The sequence below is a fragment of the Aureobasidium subglaciale genome (genome assembly GCF_000721755.1).
Source record: "Aureobasidium subglaciale EXF-2481 unplaced genomic scaffold scaffold_45, whole genome shotgun sequence".
Taxonomy (NCBI): Eukaryota; Fungi; Ascomycota; class Dothideomycetes; order Dothideales; family Saccotheciaceae; genus Aureobasidium; species Aureobasidium subglaciale.
In genome coordinates, this window is record NW_013566950.1 from 23058 (window position 1) to 50200 (window position 27143).

General features: G+C 50.4%; 10 protein-coding genes across 10 annotated transcripts; 7 read left to right on the forward strand and 3 right to left on the reverse strand.

Moving 5' to 3' along the window:
- Window positions 1-357: 357 nt before the first annotated feature.
- Window positions 358-3302, forward strand: AUEXF2481DRAFT_48797 (glycoside hydrolase family 2 protein; the record flags this gene model as incomplete). The annotated part of the gene is made up of 5 exons (XM_013483336.1): window positions 358-573; window positions 721-1781; window positions 1838-2088; window positions 2140-2570; window positions 2619-3302. The coding sequence occupies 5 exons, from the start codon at window positions 358-360 to the stop codon at window positions 3300-3302; spliced, it is 2643 nt and encodes an 880-aa protein (XP_013338790.1).
- A 779-nt stretch (window positions 3303-4081) lies between these two features.
- Window positions 4082-5441, forward strand: AUEXF2481DRAFT_48798 (uncharacterized protein; the record flags this gene model as incomplete). Its single annotated transcript, XM_013483337.1, has 4 exons — window positions 4082-4121; window positions 4189-4397; window positions 4457-4988; window positions 5044-5441. The coding sequence occupies 4 exons, from the start codon at window positions 4082-4084 to the stop codon at window positions 5439-5441; spliced, it is 1179 nt and encodes a 392-aa protein (XP_013338791.1).
- Window positions 5442-6188: 747 nt separating this feature from the next.
- Window positions 6189-9871, reverse strand: AUEXF2481DRAFT_34077 (uncharacterized protein; the record flags this gene model as incomplete). Its single annotated transcript, XM_013483321.1, has 3 exons — window positions 6189-7434; window positions 7485-7575; window positions 7627-9871. 3 exons carry the CDS (start codon window positions 9869-9871, stop codon window positions 6189-6191), a joined length of 3582 nt encoding a protein of 1193 aa, XP_013338775.1.
- Window positions 9872-11317: 1446 nt separating this feature from the next.
- On the forward strand, window positions 11318-11874 carry AUEXF2481DRAFT_45205 (uncharacterized protein). The gene is made up of 2 exons (XM_013483331.1): window positions 11318-11499; window positions 11554-11874. The coding sequence occupies exons 1-2, from the start codon at window positions 11382-11384 to the stop codon at window positions 11811-11813; spliced, it is 378 nt and encodes a 125-aa protein (XP_013338785.1). The 5' UTR covers window positions 11318-11381; the 3' UTR covers window positions 11814-11874.
- Window positions 11875-12647: 773 nt separating this feature from the next.
- On the forward strand, window positions 12648-13217 carry AUEXF2481DRAFT_34079 (uncharacterized protein; the record flags this gene model as incomplete). The annotated part of the gene is made up of 1 exon (XM_013483322.1): window positions 12648-13217. The coding sequence occupies one exon, from the start codon at window positions 12648-12650 to the stop codon at window positions 13215-13217; it is 570 nt and encodes a 189-aa protein (XP_013338776.1).
- A 498-nt stretch (window positions 13218-13715) lies between these two features.
- Window positions 13716-14303, forward strand: AUEXF2481DRAFT_48799 (uncharacterized protein; the record flags this gene model as incomplete). Its single annotated transcript, XM_013483338.1, has 4 exons — window positions 13716-13816; window positions 13881-14036; window positions 14088-14154; window positions 14211-14303. The coding sequence occupies 4 exons, from the start codon at window positions 13716-13718 to the stop codon at window positions 14301-14303; spliced, it is 417 nt and encodes a 138-aa protein (XP_013338792.1).
- A 5074-nt stretch (window positions 14304-19377) lies between these two features.
- AUEXF2481DRAFT_575314 (uncharacterized protein) lies at window positions 19378-20991 on the reverse strand. The gene has a single exon (XM_013483353.1). The coding sequence runs from the start codon at window positions 20668-20670 to the stop codon at window positions 19864-19866; it is 807 nt and encodes a 268-aa protein (XP_013338807.1). The 5' UTR covers window positions 20671-20991; the 3' UTR covers window positions 19378-19863.
- Window positions 20992-21154: 163 nt separating this feature from the next.
- AUEXF2481DRAFT_48800 (uncharacterized protein) lies at window positions 21155-22555 on the forward strand (the record flags this gene model as incomplete). Its single annotated transcript, XM_013483339.1, has 1 exon — window positions 21155-22555. The coding sequence occupies one exon, from the start codon at window positions 21155-21157 to the stop codon at window positions 22553-22555; it is 1401 nt and encodes a 466-aa protein (XP_013338793.1).
- Window positions 22556-22832: 277 nt separating this feature from the next.
- Window positions 22833-24588, forward strand: AUEXF2481DRAFT_71621 (uncharacterized protein; the record flags this gene model as incomplete). Its single annotated transcript, XM_013483349.1, has 2 exons — window positions 22833-24335; window positions 24391-24588. 2 exons carry the CDS (start codon window positions 22833-22835, stop codon window positions 24586-24588), a joined length of 1701 nt encoding a protein of 566 aa, XP_013338803.1.
- Window positions 24589-25391: 803 nt separating this feature from the next.
- On the reverse strand, window positions 25392-26322 carry AUEXF2481DRAFT_574578 (uncharacterized protein). Its single transcript, XM_013483354.1, has one exon. The coding sequence runs from the start codon at window positions 26027-26029 to the stop codon at window positions 25505-25507; it is 525 nt and encodes a 174-aa protein (XP_013338808.1). The 5' UTR covers window positions 26030-26322; the 3' UTR covers window positions 25392-25504.
- Between the last annotated feature and the right edge of the window lie 821 nt (window positions 26323-27143).

The following is a 27143-nucleotide window of genomic DNA, read 5'->3' on the forward strand; positions in this document are numbered from 1 at the left end:
GATGATCACATATCTACTAAGCTACAGCAAGCTTCCAATTTCTGCAGCTTCAAGCTTTAAGTGGGTTGTTCGGCCAGCGATCCCACCAATGGCCTCTCTGGTCAGAGACAGAGCAATGCCAGAGACTACTCTCTACTCGATCTATGGTCACTCCTCTGATCTCCCCACTCTCGATGCTACCCACACATGTGCGGAGACATGCGGGATGTCCATGTTCCCCTCATGCCATACCAGACGACGTCATCGTAGCAGGCATCTCTAGGTAGGGCAAAGCAACCTCAAAGCGGCCGCCTACAAGTTATAAGCTAGGCACCTGACTGCTCAAAGCTCAATAGAGAAACCACAGGTCTTTCCACGATGTTGTTCTACATAGCTGCTGCTATCACAGCAATTGCTTCGAAAACCATTGCCCAGAGCGTCATCAGTCTGAGTGGCCATGATTGGACCTTGACGAACCCCGACCTAAATATATCATGCCCTGCATCGCTACCTTCCCAAGCCCACCTTGATCTTCACGCCTGTCAAGTCATTGGCTCGCCTTACTATGGCCTCAACGACTTCAACCTCCGATGGGTCGCTTGGGCCAATTGGACATATACAAGCGCTCCTATCTCAGGCCTAAACCGAAATTTATCATCTACATGGCTAGTGTTCAATGGCCTTGATACCTTCGCAAGCATATCTTTTTGTGGCCAGCATGTTGCTGCAACGAACAACCAGTTCCGTCAATACTACTTCGACGTTTCGTCCGTGCTCGAAAGCTGTCAGAGTGCCCCAGTCCTTAGCGTTAACTTTGGAAGTGCTCCTAAGATCACGCAGGAGATTGCGGACGAACCTGGCCAGGAAACTTGGCCATACGGGATCGAGATCATGTACGAATTTCCAAATCGACAGTTCATGCGGAAGGAACAGAATGACTTCGGTTGGGACTGGGGTCCGGCATTCGCTCCTGCTGGTCCCTGGCAGCCAGCTTGGGTTGTCCAGTTAGACAACCCTGAAGTCTATATCAGGAACTCTCTCATTGACATCTTTCGTCGAGGACAGCTTAACAACCTACCTCCAGATCAGAGTCAGCCATGGACTGTCAATGCTAGTCTTGACTATATTGGCACGGTACCTCAAAGTGCCTCGCTGCGCTACTCCCTATCCGACCTCAATAATACCATTATTTCGAGTGGCTATTTAGAGAACATCAACATCACTTCGTCCACCCTGACAGGGTCGACTGAGATCGATCCCTCCTTGGTTGAGCTATGGTGGCCTAGCGGTTTAGGTCCGCAGAACCTATATAACATGACCATAACTCTCAACGACGGCAGCAAAAGTAACAATACCATCACAAGTATCACCAAGCGAACTGGTTTTCGTACGATCGTCTTAAATGAGAACCCGATAAGTCAGGAGCAGCTAAATCAAGGTATCGCACCAGGTAATAACTGGCATTTCGAGATCAATGGACACGAGTTCTATGCCAAGGGATCGAACTTTATCCCTCCCGATCCTTTCTGGCCCGCTGTGACAGAAGCCAGAATGCGAGACCTCCTTGACGCGGTCGTTGAGGGGAATCAGAACATGCTGCGTGTGTGGTCTAGTGGAGCATATCTACCTGATTGGCTCTATGATCTGGGTGATGAGTATGGTATCCTTCTGTGGAGCGAATTTGAGTTTGGAGATGCACTCTACCCTGTGGATGAGCTGTTCCTGGAAAACGTAAGGGAAGAAGCAGAATATAACGTGCGGCGAGTCAATCACCATCCATCTCTTGCCGCCTGGATGGGAGGGTATGTATATCGGCTATAGGACTACTGTATGATGTTGCTAACCATGACTATTATAGCAACGAACTGGAGAACCTGGAGCTTGCTAACGTCAACAACACCGCTCCGGAACAGTATGATCGCTATGTCGCCGAGTACGAGAAGTTATTCCTAGACACACTACTTCCAGTGGTCTTCGGCAACTCCAGGAGCATCAGCTATGCACCCTCTAGTACGAGCAATGGATGGTTAGAGCTCAACTTCTCAAACCCGATCCCCATTGTCGAACGCTATAACAACCTTACGGAAGGTTCTGTTTATGGCGAGACAGGTTAGCAATGTGTCAGACACTGGTAGCAAGAATGTCTACTAACTATCCTAGATCACTACAATTATGATCCGACGGTCGCATTCAACCTTTCCTCCTATCCTATCGGTCGTTTCTCGAACGAATTCGGGTATCACTCTATGCCATCCCTACAGAGCTGGGAACAAGTCATTCCTCAGTCTGAGCTATACTTCAACTCATCTTACGTACAACTACGCAATCGACATTACCCGCCTGGAGGACTGAACGCAACGAACTACTATAACAGCTCGCTGGGCATGGGCGAGATGACAAGAGCCGCAATTGAGTGGTATCCGGTGCCTAACAAATCAGACAGCGTAGCCAACTTCTCGGCTTGGTGCCATACTACACAGATCTTCCAGGCCGATTTCTATCGTTCGCAAATAGAATTTTATCTAAGAGGCAGCGGACTTCCCGAACGTCAGCTTGGTTCTTTGTATTGGCAACTTGAGGATCAATGGACGGTATGTTGCGGTTTTGGTCTGCTGCAAACTCTTACTGAGCCATGATAGGCGCCTACCTGGGCGGGCATCGAATACGATGGTCGATGGAAAGTGCTGCACTACATTGCAAAGGACGCATATCAGCCAGTCATCATCGCGTCATACTACAATGTCACGACCGGTGATCTTGAAGTGTATGTGACTTCTGATCTCTGGCAAGCCGTATCTGGATCAGCCAGCTTTAGTTGGTACGACTGGTCTGGTGATTGTCTGAATATCTCCACGCCTACCACTGCCGAAGTCAATGTCGGCGCCATAAACTCGACACGAGTGCTCTCGACAAACACTTTCGACATCTTAAACAGCGCTGGATTCAACTACTCAAATGTGCTGATGCATATGGAAACCACTATTCAAGGTCAGATGCCAAATAGCAACGAAAGCAGAACGTTCACACACGAGAATTGGTTCCATGCTTCGCCGCTCTCGTCGGCTGCTCTAGTCGACCCTGGGCTTCAATTATCGTTTTCGAATACTACCAAGAACTTCAGCATTACTGCGAGATCGGGTATTGCTGCCTGGGTATGGCTTGATTACCCGCTGGGCGCTGTGGTCACATTTGATAGCAATGGCTTCTGGTTGTTGCCGAACCAGACTCGAGAGGTTGGGTATAAGGTCAAGAGCGACTCAACTGGAGGTGCATGGATTGACGATGTGACGGTGGAGAGTTTGTATGATAACACAATCTCATGACACGGGTAACACGAGCTCGACTCCCAAGCCTGGCGGGAGTCCAATATGTGTCTGTAAAAAGGCATGAACATTCGGCTAGCCATATGCATGATGGCTGGAGGAGATAGAGTTATGTTGCTCCCAAGATATACTCCAGTAATCACAACCTCTTGACTCTCGTCAGGTCGATCCCGCTCCTGAGAAGAACAAAAAAAAGACAAGAAGGTCGATGAGGACGGAGGAGATAGGGACAGCACTGCGTTTTCTGATGAAGAGATAGAGAGAAAGTTTGAGCGCCGTCAGAAGCTCAAGAAGGACAACGAGGATACTGAGAAGAAGCACAACGACACCAAGGAGCCGGAGTCAAGCAACTTTGAGGCTGATTCCATGCAGCAGTAAGCTAAAAGGAACTTGAGGAATGCATGAGTGGTTACGAAATCAGATGGCAACCAGCAGTCGAGGATCCAAAGCATCTGCCTTGGCATCAATCTTGCAACTCAAAACTCAAGGCAAATCGCCTCTCACTGCTCCACAACTACGCAGATTCGATGCAAAAAACGTAATCATTGATATTTGCCACTTGTTTTCGCAAAGCATTGAGCGGATAGTGAAGAGGTTGAGCTTGTGAAGGAGAGTCCAAAAATTGTTTTGGAGGGGTCCAATCACATGACAGTTGTCGAAACTGTCTAAGCGAGGGCCACGCTGCCAAGACTTGCTCTGGGCTTTTGCAAATTTCGTCTGCCTCCAGCTCTTTCGCTTTTCCAGGTCATCCTCGTTGTCAACTAACCACAGCAGTCAAGATGTCGCACAGAAAGTTCGAGGCTCCCCGTCACGGCTCTTGTCAGTACCAGCATCTACCATGGATATCGCCAGCTCGCCAGGACGAATTGCTAATGCGCGCGCACAGTGGCCTTCCTTCCTCGCAAGAGAACCATCCACCACCGTGGTAAGGCCAAGTCGTTCCCCAAGGATGACTCCAAGAAGCCCGTCCACTTGACTGCTGCCATGGGCTACAAGGCCGGCATGTCCACCATCGTCCGCGACCTCGACCGTCCCGGAGCCAAGCTCCACAAGAAGGAGATCGTTGAGGCCGTCACCATCATCGAGACCCCTCCCGTACGCTATACCTCCGACCTTGCCTCCAGCCTCGAAACACTCACTAACACACCCTTCAGATGGTCGCCGTTGGTCTTGTTGGTTACATCGAGACTCCCCGTGGTCTCCGTTCCCTGACCACCGTCTGGGCCGAGCACTTGTCCGATGAGGTCAAGCGTCGCTTCTACAAGAACTGGTACAAGTCCAAGAAGAAGGCCTTCACCAAGTACGCCAAGAAGCACTCCGAGAACGCTGGCCAGTCCGTCACCCGCGACCTCGAGCGCATCAAGAAGTACTGCACCGTCGTCCGTGTCCTCGCCCACACCCAGGTCCACAAGACCCCTCTTAAGCAGAAGAAGGCCCACCTTATGGAGATCCAGGTCAACGGTGGCTCCGTTGCCGACAAGGTTGACTTCGCCAACGGCCTCTTCGAGAAGCCCATCGAGATCAGCTCCATCTTCGAGAAGGACGAGATGATTGACTGCATCGCCGTCACCAAGGGTCACGGTTTCTCTGGTGTTACCTCCCGTTGGGGCACCAAGAAGCTCCCGAGAAAGACCCACAAGGGTCTCCGTAAGGTCGCTTGTATCGGTGCATGGCACCCTTCGCACGGTATGTTTCGTCTTCTGACATGATCATCTCGTATCTCATACTAATGCCCTCTCAGTCCAGTGGACCGTTGCCCGTGCTGGTCAGGACGGTTACCACCACCGTACCTCGGTCAACCACAAGATCTACCGTATTGGCCGCGGTGACGATGCTGGCAACGCCTCGACCGAGTTCGATGTCTCCAAGAAGACCATCACCCCCATGGGTGGTTTCGTCCGCTACGGAGAGATCAACAACGACTTCCTTATGCTCAAGGGCTCCGTCCCCGGTGTCAAGAAGCGCGTTGTCACTCTCCGCAAGTCCATGTTCATCCACACTTCCCGCCGTTCCACCGAGAAGGTCGAGCTCAAGTGGATCGACACCTCCTCGAAGTTCGGTCACGGTGCTTACCAGACCCCTGCCGAGAAGAAGCAGTTCATGGGTACCCTCAAGAAGGACATCGAGCGTTCCGCTTAAATGTTTTCTTCCACACCTTGAAAAGTCTTATCTGCGACATGACCGGCGTTTTGTTATTCAATTAGCGGTCTGGCAAATGGGGAAGACGAGTGCTAAATTTCAAAATGATTCCCACCCCACCAACTTTGGTTTCTTTCCCTCTATTATGAGCTGTCATGTGCATGTTTGACTTTCACCAAATGTCGAGTTGTGACACGTCGATCTCATCTCCAAGACACTGATTAACCGTAGACCTGATCACACATCGCAATGCTTTCTTGGACTCCTCAATGCCCTTCTAACTTTCCACCAAGCCATTCCCTGTCGAGCTACTATTCTTTAGATCTACCTCATCCGAGTCACGTTCTCCAATCCACCCTTCTTCGAGTCACCCCTTCCCAGAGGACCCTGTTCTTGTAACACCCTTCTTGGACAATCTGAGGGCTGGTGATGATGACGCCACCGCTCCTTCCTGCTTCATCAACCCCAAACAGCAAAACTCAGCGAGAACGCAAGAACGACTCTTTCACGCCCAGAGCTCTTGCACTTGATTTACAATGGCTAGCTCGATGCAATTGGTCAAGTCAGGTGAGGTTGAAAGATACAGTTGTAATATTGTGGTATACATTAGATCGTATGAATGGAGATAAAAATGCTGGATAGTGGAGAGCCGTTTTCCAGACTCGATCCGTAATAAGAAAAGAAGAGAAGATGGGAAAAAGACATAGGAAAGAAGAAATTGCTGCTGTTTGGGCAGAAAGAGCACGATCAAACCGCATTGACGAGGGCGAGTGCGTAGCAGTCCTGGACAGGGCCACCAGTAACAGTGTACTTGATGTTTGCGTTGCTAGTCAAGGCGTTCAGACCCTCCTCTCCGTTGACCACGAAAAGCTTGCTGACGGCGTCGTTGACAAAGTTACACATGACAATGTTGTATGAATTGCCAGTGGTGTCGAAGCCGAAGTAGACCGATTGATTGTTCTCAACCTCCTGCAAGACCAAAGTCATAAAGTCGGCGCTCTTGGGAATACCAGTGTCATCGCTCAGGCGCAGACGACTGGCACCGTAAACCTTCATCTCATCGGGGTGGAAGTGGAGGAGACGACCACTATCGTCACCGAAGACGGCGTCGTCGTAATTACCGAAGAGCAGGGTCTGAGATTGGACCAGCTCTTCGCTGTAAGTGGCGATATAGAGATTTCCGTTGGCGCTAGGCACGATTGCGAGCGTCTTTTGGATATCTACAAGGGTAGTGTAGTTTGCATCAGTTGGAGATTCAGAAACAGAAGCCAGAGCAAGAGCCTTATTAGTGTTCTCCAAGAAGGCTGTGTTGTCTGGGTCCTCGGAGTAGTCACCGATTGCATCGTCAGAGAGCTCTTCCTCGGTAGCAACATCATTGTCGAAGGTCTCAGTGTAGTTTTCGTCGTCATCCAAAGTGTACAATTGGTCGCTACCACTGTCATCGTTGTTCTCGGAGTCGTCAGCTGAAGTGGTGCTGTCCTGACGACGGGCCAAGAAGCTACGAGCGTGGCGTCTCTGAAGCTGTTCAGCTCCACTTTGCTCGTCAGCGCTCGAGGCAGACTTGTCATTATCAGGTTCACTATCCTCTGTGATAGGCTCCTCAGTTGCATCCGGAGTAGAGGCACTATCAGTTCCTGTGGGTGTCTCGTCCTCAGGAGCGTTTGTTTCGGTTGGCTCAGGACCGTCTTCGCTTCCAGTAGCACTGGGATCAGATGGTTCACCAGTTTCAGTAGGGTCTTCCTGATCTGTACCATCAGTCGCTGTCGGATCTTCGGTATTGGTGGGCTCCGAAGGTTCGGAATCGTCAGTGGTAGTGGGCTGGGTACCAGTGCTGACGGCACTCGAGGCTCCGGTTGTAGCAGAGGTCGAAACAGGGCCAGTATTTCCGGTAGTAGCAATTGTGGTCTTTGCAGCAGTACGATCTATTGTAGCAGTTGATGCCTGCGAGGACGCAGCAGAAGAGGCCTTCGACGTTGCCTTTGAGCCGTCGAATCTGTGATGGTGTAAGTAGGATCCTTGATGATCTGGAGAACGATGACGTACTTCTTGCATCCCTTCAGGAGAGGTGGAGAATCATAGTGAGCTAGATTGAATGTCTTGATGCCCAAGAAGTCAAGGTTGATGTCGTTTTGGACTGGCTGTGGTCAGTAAATTGAAAGGGAACGCCTTGACATAGCTAGCTTACCATTAGCAAGGTACTCGATACCATTGTTACAAGTCTCGCTAGCTGCTTCCGCATCTGCAGAAGAGGCTGCCACAGTAAGATTGCCATAGACCTTAGGCTCCTCGATCAGAGCCAGGACTCGCTTCAAGCTCAAAGGAGGAATTTCGATGCCGGCATTGATTGCAATAGGAAGACTCAAACTGACTTTGGCGCCAATCTTGCCGCTCGCCTCAAAACGCCGGGTGAAATTTGGGGTAAATCCTGTGATTGAAGACTTGCTGGCGCTTTGCTCGTTGAAGAGATCAAGCTTGGCTTCGAAGTTGGGAATTTTCATGGCCACACCGACTAAAACCTGACCCTCGGCGTCGACTTCGACGGAAGATTTTGCGTCGACACTGATGTATACGCCGGCAGTGAAAAGCTTTCCAACAGCGACTCCGACGTAAGGAAGAGGTGCATTGATGATCTTCTTTTCCTTTTTGTCCTTGTAAGAGGCAGTCACGGCAAGACCGAGATGAACACCAGCTTCGATGTTCGCATTAATACCAGCATTAAGCGCTTTGAGGCCGTCTTTGCCGTTCCACTTTGCTTGCCCGGCCATAGAGACTTTGCCCTTGACGCCACAGTCAACACAGTACAGGTCAACGGATGCCTCTGCTTTCTTGTTCTTGGACTCCTTCTTCTCGGAGTAAATCGAGGCTGCTTTACCCCAAGGTGAGTCCACAGTTGCCTGAGGGCCAAAGTTGAATTCTTGAACTCCCTGGATGGAAGGGTTGAAATCGGACAGGTCGCTCAGAGCACCATTAGTCGCAGCGTCAAAAACATCTCCGAGCACCGGAACGAGTCGCAAGCTAGTAAGGGCAACTTTACCGGTACCGATCGTAACATCGACTGCGACCGAAGCAGTTTTCTTGATGACTGTGCCGGTCTTTCTCAGGAAATTTCCGACAGGCCTGAAAAAATCACCAAGGTCGCGGCGCATGAGAGTAGCCTCGTCATTCACAAGATCATCTGAGTCGAAGTCAACCTCTGGCAAGAAGTTCTCAAGACTTGAGGCAAAATTGTCCGTGGTATCAAGATATCCGATACGATCATCAAGGCGGGCATCGAAGTCTGCATCACCACAATCGATAGCAGGCAGACCGTCAATGACCGATGATGGAGCAGCTCCACAAGAAGACCCGTAGAGAGTGTTGTTACCAGAGGACGTACGAGTGGGCACAGCACCGCTAGCAGTAGCACTAGCACCTGCGTTACCACTTAGGGTGGAATAGGAGCCGCCCTTTGGAGCCTGACTCGATGCAGTACCACTAATGGCAGGCACGCCACTACTTCCAGGGGTATATGTTCCCCATACAAGGTCGACTTCATGGAAGAGCTCTCCAATATCAAGCTCGTCACTGACGATAGCCTTGATAGTCAAAGTCTTGTTATCGAAGGAAAGCGAAGCAATGAGCCAGAAGGTGCGTTGATCTTCAGAGTCACCATGACATCCATCTGTATAAGTCGCAAGTACCAGGCCGGTAGAAATACTAGACCAACTGTCACAGGCCAGGTTGAAGGCTTGGGTAGTGGTAAAGGAGACGAGGATGCCTTCCTCTGAACAAGAAGTGCTTGAGATGTACGAAGAGTGATCGAGAATGACGGCATCGTGGGTCATGTCAGTGACTACGGACGCGAAAGAATGCTCGACCTTGGGATCGGCAAGACCGTAGTAGAGACTGGTGTTTCTCGATGGTATCAGATTGTTGAGATCATCGAGAGGGTAATCCCAATGGACAGCAGGCTGGACCGTGGCAGCGGCGTATTTTGCAGTGGAGGACAGAGCGACGGCGAATGGAGCATGGTTGCCGGTCGAGGATGGAGTGCCTAAGGGTCCCCCTAAGGAGCACCCTGCTACAGTCTGGGTGACCACGATGGTTTGGAACGCACCCGAGTTGACCGGTGCTTGAGATTGAGATCCACCGTGGATCACAACGGCAGAAGCTGCTGACGATCCCGGGCCATGAGCAGCACCTGCGGAAATGCCAGAGGAGCTTGCCTGGTGACCACCAATGGCTGCAACAACGACTACGTCGGTGCTCGCAGCGTTGTATATGGTTGCAGTGCTCAGCACAGTCTTAGTACTGGTGTAATTGCTGAACTGAGGGTTGGAGGTGACATTGGTGTAAGTCGCGTTGAGAGGCAGGACAGCCAGAGGAGATGCAGAGACACTGCTCCCCAGACTCAGCACGAGTCCTGGGATCAGGTGTCGAAGTCCTGCCATGGCTTTCGGCGATCAAGATTGATGGGTAGAGAATGGACGTCCCAGGGATGGAACAAGAAAGGAGTGTGGTTGTCGAGGTCGGTTCGCTGGATGAGTAGATCAACATCATAGAGAGACGCCTCCTACATATACCCTCCTAGGCATGACCAGGAGTGAAGTTGCAATCTCCTCTCAGCCATCTTGTGTCTGACGGGTTGATCTCAATCTCGGTGTGCCCTTCCATCCTGTTGTGTATTTTACTCATGTGCTGCAGTTCCAGACTAAGCTACTGGACAGACCAATCTATTCATGAAGTCGACGTTGAGCTGAAGTCCAGATACTCATTTCCAACTCTTGGCTATTCTCTATGCTTCACCCCGACCAGGGTGAGTTTGAGACAGAATAGGGAATAGACCATGTTCCTGCCAAGAAGTGTCGTTCAAAGTGTAGTCGAAGTCATGGCAGGAGGCTTAACGTGGACGGCTCGCGTATATACATTCGAAAGTCATTCTTTCTTGGCAGGGTGATTTGACTCGAGTGCGAAGCAGTTCTGAAACGATGCTTGTTCAAGACGTGTTCCCTTTTCTTTGCTTACACGAATGCTGTAACTCTATGGGTGACAAAGCCGCGTCGATAGGGCATTGCCAACTAAGGCCACACAGTCCATGAGTTAACCTACATCGACGTTCTTGTTATACTTCCCGTAGCAATGTCGACTATACAAGCGAGAAGACACTACAGTACAAAGCAAGCAAATTACCTAAGGTTTGAGAATTGGCACAAAGAAAGAAGTAGCGTTGGCTGCAGGTGGCGTCTCCAGGGTGCCGAAGCCCAACGGGGACGCCGATGAAATGGATCTGACCAACGGGTCGTAGTGAAGACGGTTTTCCTTCAGCTCCCAAGTATGGGAACGCTGTTGTGTGTGAGATGCTGTAAGGGGTTCGTATGTACTGCGACTGGGCAAACCTTGTTTGTCGGTAGAGAAAAGGACGATGCGAAGGTTTCGGGAGTGCCGCCATCTGGGAATCTCCAAAGTCCGTGCGACATGCTCCGGCGAGGATAGTTTTGTCAATGCATAAATAATTCCATGCTCTCCATGTCGCTCGAGAGAGCCTTCATACACAGTATGGCAATAAGGAAACTCCCAGCTAGAGTTGCACGGATGGAGTGGCTTCCATGCGTTGCGACAAGGTATTTCGAGCGTACACGCTCTGCAGGGAGCGCCTCAATGGTCAGCAGAGCTCCTCAGATGTGTATCACAACCACGAGAACTGCAGTGTCTCCATGATAGTCCCAGTAAGGATGAATCAGGATCTCAGCGCGTATATGACTTACACGTCTGCCAACATCATGTCGCTGAGCTCAACCGCACAAGTGTCTGAGATGCTGCCGTCACACGATTTGGAGGTGGCAGGGCTTCCCCGCGCTACGTCATGAAGCCCGAGCTCAGTACTTCTTCGTGCACCACCAAACTCACAGCTTGACCATTTCGAATTCAGTCACTCCCACGTACACACAATACACCGCAATCATGTCTGAACAGTTAATGGAAACAAGCCCGGGTGGAGATACAGCGGGCTCAACTTCGCAGTACACAAGCATTCACACCGTTACGGTCCCTCACAAGAAGTCTGGAGGACAAATGGGCAGTAAGTTCTCTGTTCAGCAAACTGGTTGACAATTCACAACTGAAACGCTTCTAGACCCCGAGACGTCTGTTGACTCCGTACCCGAGGTTGAGGCAGCCAAGAAGGCAGAGGAAGGCGAAAAGACAGCAGAGAAGATTCGCTACGGTCAATCATTGAGCGAGAACGGCATGGGAGGCCAGACTATCGGTACTGGAGAGGCAAACAGCAACAGCGCAGGATCAAAAGCACAGGATGAGACGGATGATGCCGTAAGCGAGAGACAAAAGTCTGGATACGGTGGTGACAAGGACATGGACACAAGCATTGGCGGATAGTGGACGACACGGCAGATACCCATTGTCATGATATCACGATATGAGAAAGAATCTTTACCTACCTCAATATACGAACACCTAATGCTGCTGAGGCCACGTGTGGTTGCATCCATCCGTCTTCCTCCGCAATGTGCCATCGTTGGGGATCATCGACTATTGGAGTCTAGAATTGAAGCTAACAAGATGGCTGCAAGGAGAAAATCCTATTGATTATGTTTTCACTCATTTCAAAGGACACACATTATACAAGTACTTCTTTGAGGAACCCCAAATTTGATGCTGGCTTTGTTCACCATCGGAGCGCGTGTCATCATTTTGTCAAACACTCGAAGAGTCGAGGATTAACGGCCACGGCAGTCCACACGGCGCTACCCACAATGAATTAAGCCATGACTGCCCGAAAGATATGATATGAGTGTTATATGTATTGATGATAGAGACATATCGCATTTGGCAAAGGAAAAGATATGTACGAGAAACCATTCAACAGAGCCAGGGTGAGGGGCACAGCAAGCCTGATGTTGAATGTTTTATCGCAGCTCAGAATGGCAGGGACGTCAATCAACGAGTCTGTATGCTGATCTGTCTTCTCGATGAAGCGATGGAAACAGGAGTAAAAAATCAAGTTCGAGTCAAGAAAGCAAGGCGAGGTACCCGTAGATACGGCCAAGTCCAACTGTCCGAGAGCTCTCCCCACGATACTTGTCGCGCTCCACAACGGACGCGACCCCCTCCTACTTACTCATTCATGCAGGTAGCTCCTCTGATACCAGGAGAGGAGATGAGCTGGCAAGGAACACACATGCCATTCATTCATACGCCATGATATCAGGAATGTCGAGGCTCTTAGGCCTGTCCTTTCTCTTCTGCCTCGGACTTCCCTTTGCCCTGTTCGCTCTCTTCACCACCACTCTGGCACTGGGCACTCTCCTATTACGACTACTCTTTGTGTACTTCGATCTGTTTCTCGCCATATTGAACGGCGCCATAGTTCCGTCATCTCCTCCAACGCCTCTCGCATCTCCGAGTGCCGTCCTCCCGACGCGACGCAAGAAGCACAACACACCACCCACGCCGTCAGCGGCGCTGCGGAAGACCCCTTCGTTCGCAAGTCTTGTTGGTAGCGGAACGGACAGAGACTTTGAAGGAGTCGGGGGGTGGAGATTCCCGGAGAGTGCAGACGAAGAAGCCGTCTGGATGAACATAAATCGACATCTTGAATTACCCGCTTCGCCAGCTGCCACGAGAAAACACAGGAGGACAGGGACAGGCAATGGGGCACAGAGTCCGATGGTGGCCAGGACAATGGCCCGGACTCCAGGGAGTGCAAGTCCAGAAGGCTACTTCAATATCAGGGTCGAGAGTAGGGACGATTTGGGCATGACTTCTAGAGGCAACGCGTGAATGCGTGCAGAGGATGAAGGGCTAGAGTGTGAAGAGGGACGCCACGGAAATAGGCCGTGTGCAACGAATTTATGATCCGACAACTGTTACAGTTGTTTATACAGCTGTACCTTGTCTACCAGAAGCTCGAAGTGTAATTGAATAGCAGATGCCTGACAGATTGAAATATTAAAAGTGGCTATGGCAGGAGCGGAAAGTTGGCAGGAACCCCACACGACAGTTGTTGCTCGAGAGGAGGAAGGAGCTTCTGGGCGCGCTTTGGCCGTGGGCGGGCAGGCTGGCAAGTCCCAACTAATTTGCATGCATAGCAGCGGGCCTCTTCCTTCTTCCACTCGACACTCTCCTACACGCAAGCACTCTGCACCCACCCAGAATCTACTCTCGAGTTCTCGCATACTCGATAGCAGCTCATCCGAACGCCTCGTACTCACGCGCCTCGTCGACTCCGATCTCCAACCACACCACCACCGACGCGTTTCCTCATCCTCTGTCGCAATCATGTCCGGAGAAGCCTGGCTCTACCTGATAGCGGTGCTTATCAATGCCGTCAACCTCTTCCTTCAAGTCTTCTTCACCATCATGTACAGCGATCTGGAATGGTATGCTCCTCTTGTGCCCTCTCACCGCCTAGCCGTGCCTGGTGCTGACATGATCCTCTCACAGCGACTACATCAACCCCATTGACCTCTGCAACCGCCTCAACACCTACATCGTCCCCGAAGCTGCCGTCCACGCTTTCCTCACCATCCTCTTCCTCGTCAATGGTTACTGGATCGCTTTGATCCTCAACCTGCCGCTCCTTGCCTGGAATGCAAAGAAGTCAGTTTTGCCCAACACCTGCCCGACCACACTCGTCCTAACATGACACAGGATCTTTGAGAACCAGCACCTTTTGGACGCGACCGAGATTTTCAGAAAGCTCAACGTTCACAAGAAGGTAAGCTCCCGCTCCGCAACCCAACTGCTATGTCAGACAGCTGACACAAGCTTCAGGAATCCTTCATCAAGCTCGGCTTCCATCTGGTCATGTTCTTCTTCTACCTCTACAGCATGATCGTCGCCCTCATCCGCGACGAGTCGCACTAAGCTATGCTGCCTCTCGAACCACGCCGTTAAAAACACTTTCAATCTCAATCCGCCGCCGCTGCAAGATGCTGCTGCTCCTCACCCATGCAGCCTCATGCGCGCGCTTGAGCTCGCTGGCTGGCTGGTGCAAGATGAAGATGAGAAATGTTCATGTCACAAAACAGCGCACATATGGGTCGCTTTTCTTCTTACAATTCACGGTGACGAAGTCTGGGAGATCATGGCCCATGCATGACCATCCTTGTCCTTTCGCTCTCTTCTGCTCGGGCGCTCGAAAGCTTACGACTGATGCCCGAAGACAGATTGCGCTTTGCTTTTCGCTGGCGCTGTTCATGCTTTGTCATGATGCAAAGATACCTCCAATACGATCATATAGACATTGTGTTCCATTCCTTCCTTACCATCCGTCCTTTCGGTCCTTTCGCAGATGTGCATCTTTGTGAAGAAGTGGACCATCTTCAGCGAGAGTGGTCGTGTGACTTGCGACCTTCATTGATGCCTAAACTTGAGACATATCTACTTGCCTGTACTAGTATGCACCATCTATTGAACACGTGTACACTCCAGTATATTAGATTGTGGCCATACAAGGAGACAGATGTATGTCGTTCGATATGTCTTCTCAAGGCTCAAAGAATGTCCCTCGGGCCGATGATACAAGCCAAGAACCTACCCCAGATTCCACTCGACTTCATCTCCTGTTTCCTTCCTCTTCTCTCACAAGTGCAGGTCAAGGCACCCAACCTTGTTCTGATCTTCTAGACCGGGTACAAAGAAGTATGGTGACCACCAGGTCTCGGGCTGCCGCTGAAAGAGCCGATGATGCTAAGCTCTTCAAGATGCTACCACCTGAAATCGTCAACCACATCCTGGAACTGGTTACCGAAACAGAGGAACCCTCGGCCAAGGTCCGCTGGTACTGGAGCAGCCCAGACGGCTCAGATGAATGTCTCTTTCCGCCACCCGCGGCCATGGAGCTCTCTGGTTTCTCATGTGCTTGCCGGTATGCTTTGCAACTCGCCGATACACATCTGACCACAAAGAATCCGTGGATGCCGGACTATGGTAGGGCGCATGGGTTGGTGAGCGTTACGGGCGCCTTTTGCTTCTACCAGCGTAGGTTTGGACTCATGGCGAAGTTTTCGACGTTTGAGAAAGGCGAGAGCGAGTTCTTTTCTCTGCCGCTGCCTGATGAGTGTGATATCGATCTCGAATTCTTCACGAGCTGGAAGCAATCGGCATGAAGGGACGGATACTTAGGTCGGTGGACCGTTCAGCTCTGTCAGAGACTTCAGCGGTCTGCGTCTGCGTAGGGCATGCGATATTGCCGGAGCGTCCTGGATGTAGAAGGCCAGTCAGGGGTAGCGAGAGAACACAACCCACTGCTCTCGCAAGATAACCATGCCTGTTTGCTTGTAGATTCAATTCTCTTTACCTTGGTGCCTATACCCTTCCGATGGTAGCAGTCAGGCGGCCTCTGTCGTCGACTCGTCCGAGGTAGTGTATTTCTTCTTTTTCCTCCTCTTGTACTTTCCACATCAGTTATGGTCTTCGAACCTGAAAGAGCCTGGGTTGTGTTACTCTGGATCGAGCTCGAGGTGATTCGAACCGGTAAGATTCGTCCAATGCCAGACACGACAGGGTGAATAGTGATGCGTGGAAATATGGCTCGTAGCACGGATGACGGCGAAGGAGGATATGGTGGATTTGACGACTCGAAGGCTCTCTATCCGCTGGAGATGTCCTGCTGCTGCGACCAGGAAGGTGACTGTCCGGGTAGCTCTTTGCCTCACTGTTTAGGTAAGATGCCATGGTACTCGTGGAACAAGAGAAAGATGGTGGATGTTGTGTCGGCCGCTGCTGTTCGGCTTGGTCGGCGGTCGAGCAGCCCTCAGCCTCAATAAGTGGTTGAACCACCCTCGGGTACTCTGGAGGCACGGAATAGGCTTCCTGGCCACCGAATGGGCTGGAAGTGGTACAGGGTGTCTGTGGTATGTTGGCCGCTGGATTGAGACGCCGTACATGAATGGCGTCGGCTCGCCAACTCAACGAGATCAGGCAAAACAGACACCATACCCCTCGGTAGAGGTCTCGTCTGGTTGCTTCGCGCATCCTGTGGACGCTTCCAATACTCTGCGCGTATTGGGTGCCGTCTGTGTGGCATTTGCGGGTGTTTCTTCCCATGCCACTGCTGTGTTGCGGCCACTGGTATACCTCAGCCTCGATCCCTATACCGCCCGCCATGAATTCACTGACAAAAAGACAGGGGCCAGGACTGGCGAAGGCTCAGTTTGTAAGGAGGTTTGAGTTGCTATGTAATTGGCTAGCTGGTGTTAAAGTCCCACTGTTCCCGCAGAGGGAGTGGATTGTAGAGGGGACGGTCAAATTCAAGGTTTGTTGTGCTTTACTATATAGACACCCATCTTTTCCACCATCCAGACCTCTTCCCCTTCCTCAACTTCCACCTCCACTGTTTGACCCAAGGTTATCTCGTCCATCTCGGACATCACCTCACATCATTGATCTTCCTTCTTCATCATCATCATCGATCATCATCTACTTTGTTTATTATCAACAACAACTGCTTTCCATCATGCGTACATTCACTTCCAGTGCGCGCAGCAGCTACGCACCATGCACAAAACAACTCATCAACGCGTCTATCGCTTTTGATCATCACCTTCCTTCACCATCAAACATCCTTCAAACATCTTTGGCATCGAGTGTCTTCCTTCTTCATCGGTCAACCACTTCCCTTTTCATCATCAACGACCTTCATCACTTGTTCTGATTTTATTTCCTCATCAACATCCATCATCACAATCAAAACTCATCGACTCTCATCAACATCAAGGCATCTACGCAAAGATCTCTTGCATCTCATCAAGGCAAGTCACTTTCTTGTGTTTACTCAGGCGCAACTCCTTCTTACATCAACCACAGGCACAACTTCAGCGCTTCCTGCGCATCAGCTTCGTTTTGAATTGGTTCCTGCCTTTTCATAGTCGCGTTCTCTCTGCGCATCTGCCATCGAGATCGCGCCTCGCTTACACTTTGTATGCGCGCACTTTTAAAGTGAGTGTTTTCTGAATCGATTTCACTTTTTTTTCTTGCTTACAGTGAATAGAACTCATGACTGCTTCACAGCATCATCAACTCTTCATCACTTTTGCACAATTTTGCCCATTCTCTTCCTTTTAACTTTCAATTCACTCCATCTCATCGCACAAGCTGCAAACAACCAATTTTTCGACATTTAAATCGACCACAACCACTTTCTCGCCAACAAGTCCATCAAAATTCGACAAAACCATTTTTTCATCATCAAAATCAATAACAACCACTTTTTCGACACTATTTCATCATCAAAACCACTTCACACCTTTTTTTTTTTTCTTCTTCTTCTTCTTCTTCTTCTTCTTCTTCTTCTTCTTCATCTTCATCTTTTCTATACCACCCAAGCATTTTCATTCAACAAATCATGAGGTTTTGGCACTATGAAGGTAAGTGCGCTTGTGACTGACTGAGAAGGGTTCGAGAATTGACGCCTATCAGGTTCAGATTCAAGGCAGAGCAGGCAGTTTCGGCGTTTCAGCGTTCAGCAACTCACCTTTTCTCCAATTCGCAACTTGCCGCTCTGGAAAGGTGCCAATCATCTGCCAAAAACACTCTGCATTGCTTCATCAACACAGTATTGAGGATTACAGCCTTGAAACGAGATCAACTAGCCTACCACTCGGACTTTTCAACAAGCTCATCACCAGCGAGGTCATCTTTTGCAACAATGCCAGCTCATTTCTCCATGCAAAGTACACGATCTAAGGAAGAACAACTAAGCGCGAAACCAAATTTTCCTCAAAAAAGAACCACAAGTACGTTGACTTTCAAGCTCACTCCGTTCACTTCACCAAGAACACTGCAATTATGATCCCTGTTCTTGTTCTTCTGCGATCGCATACTGTATGGCCAGCTCAGCGTCGTCTCTTGCTGCATTTTGACATGGAAAACTTGGGAAAAGCTCCATAAAATGCGCAGAGATGTACTGCCTATGAGATTTGCGCCATGTTCAGACAGCTTTCAAAGAATTCAAGTTTCAAATCGGCGTGGTTTTTGCTGTCGTGGATGTTGTGCAGAAAGCTCTTCTGAACGTGGGGAAAAAAACAAAGAAAATTTTGGTCGAGTTAATGGTGACTTTTTTTCTTTTGGTGGTTGGAAAAGCAAACATCCCGATTTGGCTTATGCTGCTGGCAGACGTCAATTTCGCTGATGGTGGTTGAGGTGTGCTAATTTTGGTGTTTTGCTCAAGTTTTGGCTCTCTGCATATGGTCACTCGGCTTGAAAAGTTTGGGTGTTTGGGGCGTCAGAACTTGCAATCGCATTCTCGGTTGATCTTTGCTGGTTCTTTTGACTAATATGAGCGATGTCTGGGTGTCTTGGGTTTGATTTTTGGTGTTTTTACAGGGTGGTGGCGAGCGGTTTGGGAAATATTTGAGGAGCTTTTGTTCCGTCATCATCATCATCATCATCAGAACAGGAAACAAAGACATGGAGATCAGGGCAGAGTTCAGGGCAGACAAAGACATGGACATGGGCAGGAAAACATCTTTTCGACTTTTCAATCATCTTTTGGCATTCAATATCATGGAGTAGAGACTTTTGGCAGGATGAAGTAGGATATTTTGGAATCTGATAGTGCTGGAAAACAACCTCTTTCGAACCTCATTGATTACTGCTCATCTTTCTTGCTTGTGATTTAATCCTTCTGTCATCGATCCTCCCGACCCATACCTCTTCGCGAACAACTGTCTCACCGGCTTCGACCGCTTCCTGAGGGAAGGAAGCCAGCCAAAAACTCGGTGAAAGATTTCACCCTCTGTTCGCTATAGGCCTTCTACGATGACTATGTTTACAACCGGTGCCCCGTGATACGAACGAGGAAGGTGCGAAGGAGCATATTACACCACCACACCTGGCTGTAGATGTCTGACGTTCAATGGACATGAGCAACATCATTGAGCTTAGCTCCAATTCATCCTGGAGGATCATCGGTGGCTCTTGCAAAGTCTTGAGGCAGATTGAATGATGAGCGATGCTTTCTAAAGACATATGCGATTACAAACGTTACTACCGTGTTTCCAGACCATGCAAAACATTATCCGAAGTCCCGACGACGTTGCATGATCAAACTGTTCAACATGGGCGAGCCAAGACTCCGGCTATTGCTTATACGATATCTCAAGGGCAAAGTAATCTCTGTCCCTAGTCGCCGCACTGTGGAGGGAAATTTTGGCGTTCCTTTGATGAGGAAGTGCACTAGACGATGCTCCCATATATCGTCGAGGTAGAACGTAATTAGTGCTCTGTTTGGCGCTGTCAGACAGTCGAGCAATGGCCGAAGAGCACCCTCTTTCCCAAGATGGATCTCCTCGAGTTGCACGCGTTCTAGAGAGGGCACCGTCAACACTTTTTGTAAGGCCAAGTGGCTAACGTGAAGTCCACGCAAGGTCAAGCTTCGGAGATTGTCGAAAGAGACTGCCTGGGATACATGATCGAACCATTGTTACTCTATCAGGTCGGCGTCGCTACTTGACATTCCTCTTGAACTGTACCAGTGCAGATTAAGCTTTTCAACATGTGAGATGAGTGTGAAGAAATTGACTAGATCCTGGAGTCGTTGTATAGCAGCCTCTGTGGGTGATGTCGAGCGGATGCTTGAGGCACCCTCTTCATGATTTGCCAGGCTTAACGACAAGCAACGAAGATGGGACCAGGTAGCAGAAGGTAGCGCAGAGCCAGCCGGGCTCTCGAACACGTCACAGGGCACGCTACATCTCACACTGTCGTAGAGCAGATTTAGCTTTTCGACACGCAGACCGCTGTCTTTGAGTGCACGTAGCGTAGCTCTGACAGCAAGAATACCAGCAGCGTAGCGTGAATTGGTCTGGACACCAAAGTAGACCTTCTTCAAAGAGGCTTCTAGAGTTTCTGTTTCAGGCACCTCTACGTCCAGCGATCGAAGACACCGCTGCTCCGACTGATTGTGAATGGACAGGAACGCCAAGTATAGTAGATTAGCATCAGTGGCATCCTCGTTCTCGATACTTAGGTCATCTGATGGCGGGTCGAGACGGAGGTCTTGTAGGAGGTAAGCGAGACGATTATGATTCGTTCCCGCGACGAATTTGGCAAGTGCATCCTGGCTGAGGTGTATAGTCTTGCTTTCACAGAATGATTTGAAGTGCGCTTGGGTAGAAACAATCTCGGTAGTACGGTCAACAAGACGAAGGTTGCAGATGTCGTGAAGCTCCAGCCGGCTCAGTATGTTCTCCACAAGCTCCGGCGGCAGATTTAAGATGCTGTAAGTCATGGCGATGTGGTCGCCCTCCTTGTATGCTGGGACAATTCAGGCAGACAAGCACAAATGAGAAGAAAGAGAAGCAAGATGAGAGAGCTTCTGTGCAGAGTGGAAAGGGTCGAGGAACGAATGGCAGGATGCTTCCTTGGTCGTACCCGACGCTGGCATTGGATGCCTGACGCCATGCATATTGATCCTTCAAAGTGACCTGCGAAACATGCAATGACTCAACTGCCTAGCAGGACAGATATCCGTTGGAACAAGCCTGTGGCAGTATAACCTGAGCCGAGCCTCGTCCGCAGCGTACCTAGTTTAGTGAGCGTTGGTGCTCGAGGAAGACTAAGTGCCGAGTCAGGCAGCAGAGCAAAACTCGCAAGTTGCGACCTCTACCTCGTTGAAGTGTGTCACCCTGACATTCGATCCGGATGTCCAAGCTTTCTGCTTTCAGCAGTGACGCAGCGCTTTCTACAAAGACATTCCTCAACAAGCATCAAAAATGGCAGACCAACAACTTGAACTGGCCAAACGAACGAGTACGAAAGGCAAAGTGCCCACTGGCTATGCCGATGAGATAGTCATTAGCGAAACGGCCTTCCGCAACGCACACCGAGCAGTCGAAGCCAACCACGAACCGCCGACTAAGAAGCGCAAGAGAGAAGGAAAGGGCGACAGCAGTGTTGTCTACGGCGCAAGCGCATACAAGGGACCATGGGCACGTTACGAGGTAGAAAGACCGGACGACAGCTCAGGCAGTGAAGAGGAGGTCGAGGTCGAATATGAAGAGGACGACATTGCGCCGCAACCCGCCGCTCCGTCAAAGGCTGGCACCGCCTACATAGAGTCGGACGGCTCCAGAGAGACGACTGAGTTCCACGGAAGCCAGCAGTACGACTACCAGGGCAGGACATATATGCATGTGCCACAGGATCTGGATGTCGATCTACGAGGCGACTTGCCCGACGACTACAAGAATTATGCGCCCAAGAAGTTGCTACATACCTGGAAGTCACACACGAAAGCCATCACCCAATTGCGCTTCTTTCCCGACGCTGGCCATCTGCTCCTCTCAGCTTCTGCGGATAGTAAGGTCAAGATTTGGGACGTCTACCACCAACGCGAACTGTTGCGCACCTACTCTGGCCACACAAAGTCCGTGTCGGACGTCTGCTTCAACTACGATGGTTCTCGCTTCATGACAGGCTCTTTCGACAGACAGATGAAGCTCTGGGACACAGAGACGGGCCAATGTATCAGTCGCTTCAGCACTGGCGCAACACCTCACGTCGTTCGCTTCCAACCAGATCAAAGTACAGCCACCGAGTTTTTGGCTGGTATGTCCGACAAGAAGATTGTACAGTTCGACACGAGAAAGCCTGCAGAGTCACCGGTGCAAGAGTACGACCATCACTTGGGGCCCGTCAACACAATCACCTTCTGCGATGAAAACCGCCGCTTCATGACGACGTCCGACGACAAGAGTCTACGTGCTTGGGAATATGGCATTCCTGTCCCAATCAAGTTTGTTGCCGAACCATACATGTTCCCTATGGTTCGCTCAAGTTCGCATCCCTCGGGCAAGTATGTGGCCTTCCAGAGCTCCGACAACCAAATCGTCGTGTACGCCTCGACGGAAAGATTCCGACAGAACCGAAAGAAGAGTTATCGTGGACACAACAACGCTGGTTATGCCATCGATGTGGCCATCAGTCCTGATGGAGGCATGGTCATGTCGGGAGATAGCGGTGGTTACGTGTGTTTCTATGATTGGAAGACGTGCAAGATGTGGCACAAGATCAAGGCTAGTGAGTCTGCTGTTGTTGCTGCGCAGTGGCAGCCCAAGGAGACGTCCAAGGTTGTCACAGGTGCCTTGGATGGATTGATCAAGTACTGGGATTAGGTCTATAGAAGATTCAACCCAGAGCTTCCTAACCCCTTATTGTTTGTAGAGCTGTTGATACGGCCTAGTCTCTCGTGTGGTTTGCATGCGTGAGAGGCTTTGACATGGTTGGACATGATCGAGTATGTTTTACAAGAACTATATCATGTGAAGGAGGGAAAAGTAGGAAAGTTGAACCGAGGTTGCCCTAGCCGGGTGCCGGGCGAGTGAGCGACTGCCCCACCATCTGGAGCTTCGCGCACATGCAACAAGCAACTTGTTTAGACCAAAAATCAACATGCCTCAGGAAGAATCAAAACCCGTCGACGCGCCTGTCAAGCAGGAAGCTTTGGACAAGGCTGTCGGGGAGCTCAAGCTCGGCGAAGGCCAGGACGCACCGAAGACCGACGTAGACCAAGACTCGACACAAGCAGACGCAAAGAAGTCAACGACAAAGAAGATCAAGGATGCCATCGCTGGAGTCACGTCGTCGTCCAAGTCCTCCGCCGCTCCCACCTCCGCCGAAGATCCTCTACCTCAGGATGCCATCAACAAGCTGTCCGACTCAGACATTGCCAACCTCGTTCAGAGCAACCCCGCCCTCGCTCAGCAAATGCTCAAGGGCAACGCTTCCCTCGATGCTCGTAGCATGCGTGAATTACTCAAGTCTGTTAGTGCCGCCGACGTAATGACTGGCATGAGCTCGGGAAAGAATGCAAAGGACATGGCAAACTACAAGTTCTGGTCTACCCAGCCTGTTCCTCGCTTTGACGAGAAGGCCGCCGTCGAAAAGAAGTCGGTTACAGAAGGCCCCATCAAGGACGTCGACCCTGCCAAGGTTCCCACAACTCCCTCTCCCTTGGTTGCCGGCTTCGAGTGGTGCGAGGTCGATCTTCTGAAGGAGAACGAATTGAAGGAGGTTCAAGAGCTGCTGTGTAACCACTACGTCGAAGATGACGAGGCCATGTTCCGCTTCAACTACCTCAACGAGACACTCAACTGGGCTCTCAAGGCTCCCGGCTGGCGCAAGGCATGGCACGTTGGTGTACGCGCTTCAAAGTCTCAGAAGCTTGTTGCTTTCATCTCGGGTGTCCCTGTCCGTCTCAACGTCCGCGACCGTCTCGTCAACACTGCCGAGATCAACTTCCTGTGTATTCACAAGAAGCTACGTAGCAAGCGTCTTGCTCCCGTCTTGATCATGGAAATCACCCGCCGTTGCAATCTCGAGGGCATCTACCAGGCTATCTACACGGCTGGTGTTGTCCTGCCCAAGCCTGTAGCCAGTTGCCGCTACTTCCATCGTGCTCTTGACTGGGAGAAGCTCTATAACGTCGGCTTCAGCCCGCTCCCTCATGGAAGCACAAAGATGCGTCAAATCTCAAAGTACCGTCTGCCTGAGCGTACTGTCACTCCTGGCCTGCGCCTGATGAAAGCAGAAGATGCCGATCAAGTCACCGACCTTCTCGAACGCTATATGAAGCGTGTCAAGATGGCACAAGAGTTCAACAAGGAGGAAGTTCTCCACTGGTTCCTGGACAACGAGTCTGATCCCAAGAGCAACAAACGCGTCGTCTGGACTTATGTCGTCGAGGACTCCAACAAGAAGATCACCGACTTCTTCAGCTTCTACTGCCTCGAGAGTTCCGTCATTCATAACGCTAGTCACTCGAGCACCATCCGCGCTGCTTACCTCTTCTACTACGCCACCGAGAGTGCTTTTGAGAAACAGACAGAGGACGACGATGTCCTCAAGACGCGTCTGAACTTGCTGGTCAAGGACGCTCTGATCCTCGCCAAACAGGTATGCATTGCAATACACAGTCTTTCACCATACAAACAACTAACGATTCGTACAGGCCAAGTTCGATGTCTTCAACGCCCTCACCCTCCTCGACAACCCTCTCTTCTTGACCGACCAAAAGTTCGGCCCCGGCGACGGTCAACTCCATTACTACCTCTTCAACTACCGCACAGCCGACCTGCCCTCCGGTGTCGACAACAAGAACCAAGTCGATGCCAGACATCGTGGTGGTGTTGGTGTTGTCATGCTGTAGATACCCTACGATCTGCCTCATATCCCTCAAGCCTCTTGTTCTTAGCGTTATCCCTAGCGAATGTCTGAAAATGCTTCCAATCGAGAAATTTCAGATGTGGCTTCTCCACTACTTACAACGTTGCTTTGTGTCTGTGTTTATGAGCATGTTGCTTCTCGGTCCCTTATTTCTTGCATCCTCTTTTGTGCCTCGTTCAGATGTTGTGCGAGACCTTGCCAATGTGTGGTTGTGCTAGATTGCTGTCAGCGATATTCGAAATGCAAATAGCTTGTTGCATGACTTCAGTACTTTTTGTCAGGCGAGCACACGCTCCATGGCAGTCCGTATCTTAGACATCGTCGGGTATTTGTTGAACACACACCGCCCCCTGACCGAGACCTCTCTGCATCGAGTCCAGTCTCCACTGTGTCCACAGGTCTTTGTTGCTGATACAAATCAAGCACCGCGGTTTATAATGATATCCACCCTGACGCCAGAGCGACGACACACAAAGCATATCATACAGAGAGCAACCATGGCGAAGAATAAGGCGAACTGCCCTTGAGGCTTGGGTCCAATGACGCTCATGAGGAGGGCGCACCAGAAACCAAGGCTAGCGCGAAGAGGAGCGTCCCGGATGGCATAGAGGCAGTCAATCATGTGCCACATACACACGACCTGGTAGATTTGGATGGAGAATGTTGAGAGCATCGTTACTGGCTGTTTGTTGTTGTGTTATTCTGTTTTGAGAGGTTGTCTGGACTGACGAAACTCGTGGTTGGAAGACGTGTTGTTATTTTCAGCTTGGAAGGTGTTTACAAGAGAGCATGTCGAGATGAATATACGTATCGGGCGTCGAGCCAGGACTAGAAGCTACTGGTCAATGTCTCAAGCAGAAAGGTTCTCGACACTGTCTTGAACAGTGCAGTTGGGAGTCTCATTTCTTTGTTGACTGAATGGATGAAGACGGAGCTATCTTGAGCCCCAGACTCGTAGTAGTCCCTTGAACATATTCAATGCTGGGATGACGGTAATGGCAAGGTTTGCCAGCCGCACATTGCCACTCAAGACTCAGGCCTAGATATTGCAGTCCACCCGGTAGACTGAGCATCTCAGAAACTAGCCTTTGGAAACCTGCCGAGTCTAAGCAGCCTAAATTGGCACATAGTATCGTCGCTGAGCTTGCCAAGAGGATCGGTGTCCTCGTGGGAAGTGCCAACATTCGCTTACTGCTTGGACAAAGGACTGAGATGAGACCGCTGTTGCAAGTGACCAGTCTCACCGTATGAGCGTACAAGCTAGAATCATGGTTAGAACGATTGTACTCCCCACTGCTAGAATTATGCGTGTAGCTGTGTCTAGACAGTATCCTAGGAACAATGACGACGTCTCCCCTTGTCGCAAAAACACTCTTGGAGTGTTGTTCTCGTCCTACAAGGTATCTAAGCAATGCCCTTCCCATGTGCTACACCTTGTTACACGAAGCTGTATGAAGGCACGATCTCTTATGAAATATAGCCATGTCCATTGGGATCTGTTGACTTCCTGCATGTGAGCTTCTGATCCAGAGAAGCACCATGCCTCCCTGCAGTTCGACGGTACTCCATTCTCATCATCATGGAGGTGGCGTAAGATACATGATCACGAAAATTGTGTTGCGTGCTGCATTGTTGCTTTGACGCTATGCTGGATTGCAGGCGTGCGTGGAATCCAGATCACATCTCTGATTATTGGAAGATACCGTGTAAATACCAGTTCTCGTCTTTGCTCGTGAATGGTATAGTGACCGAGTCGTGAGGTTTCCGAGCCTTGTAGACATGCGTGAAGTTTTGACAGAGGAGATCCCGTCCGAGATGAACACCCAGCTCCGGACATGTCTGTTGACCTCCAAGACGTCGGACAGGCCAGCACAAGAAGACTTAATAATGCTCACTATAACAAGCGCATGCTACTTGAGTCTGTTCAAGAGTACAGATCGCGGTCCTTTTCTGGTATCTAGGGCAGGGCCGCGTGGAAGCTCATGTCCTTCGTCGTGAATAAGCAGGTTGATGTGCTCAGGAGAGGTAGGAAGTGTACATCAGCTACCGAGATTGGCAGTCGATGAGATAAATCATGTACTCGATCCTCACATCCTGCAAAGCCGGACCTGTGATCAATCGCCAGCTCGGTCATGTGGTAGCCGATTAGTCAAGGAAATGGCCAAGAAGGGCAAGTGCTGGCCGAGCGTCTTCGTCTTCCCCATGGAGGACCAAGACGATAAATTGCACGCAGTGATCGAGTTTGATGCCTGTATCTGCTGCTGTGTTGACTGAGGTGCAAATAATGCAAGTCGTCGTCGCGACGATGATTAAAAGGTAAGAAACCCCATTCCGCAGTCGCAGCTATTCAGATCCGCAATCGGCGTCTGGCGCGGTAAAGACAGCCATTATTATTATCATTAGCAAACCGATTGGTCCCCAGATTTTCTGATCTCGTCTGGTCTTGCGCTTAGCGGTCACCTCCATCTTCAATTGACCCTATGCGCATGTATAGCCGCAACCACTTTTCTTAGCTGGCGAACACGTTTTCACTACAAA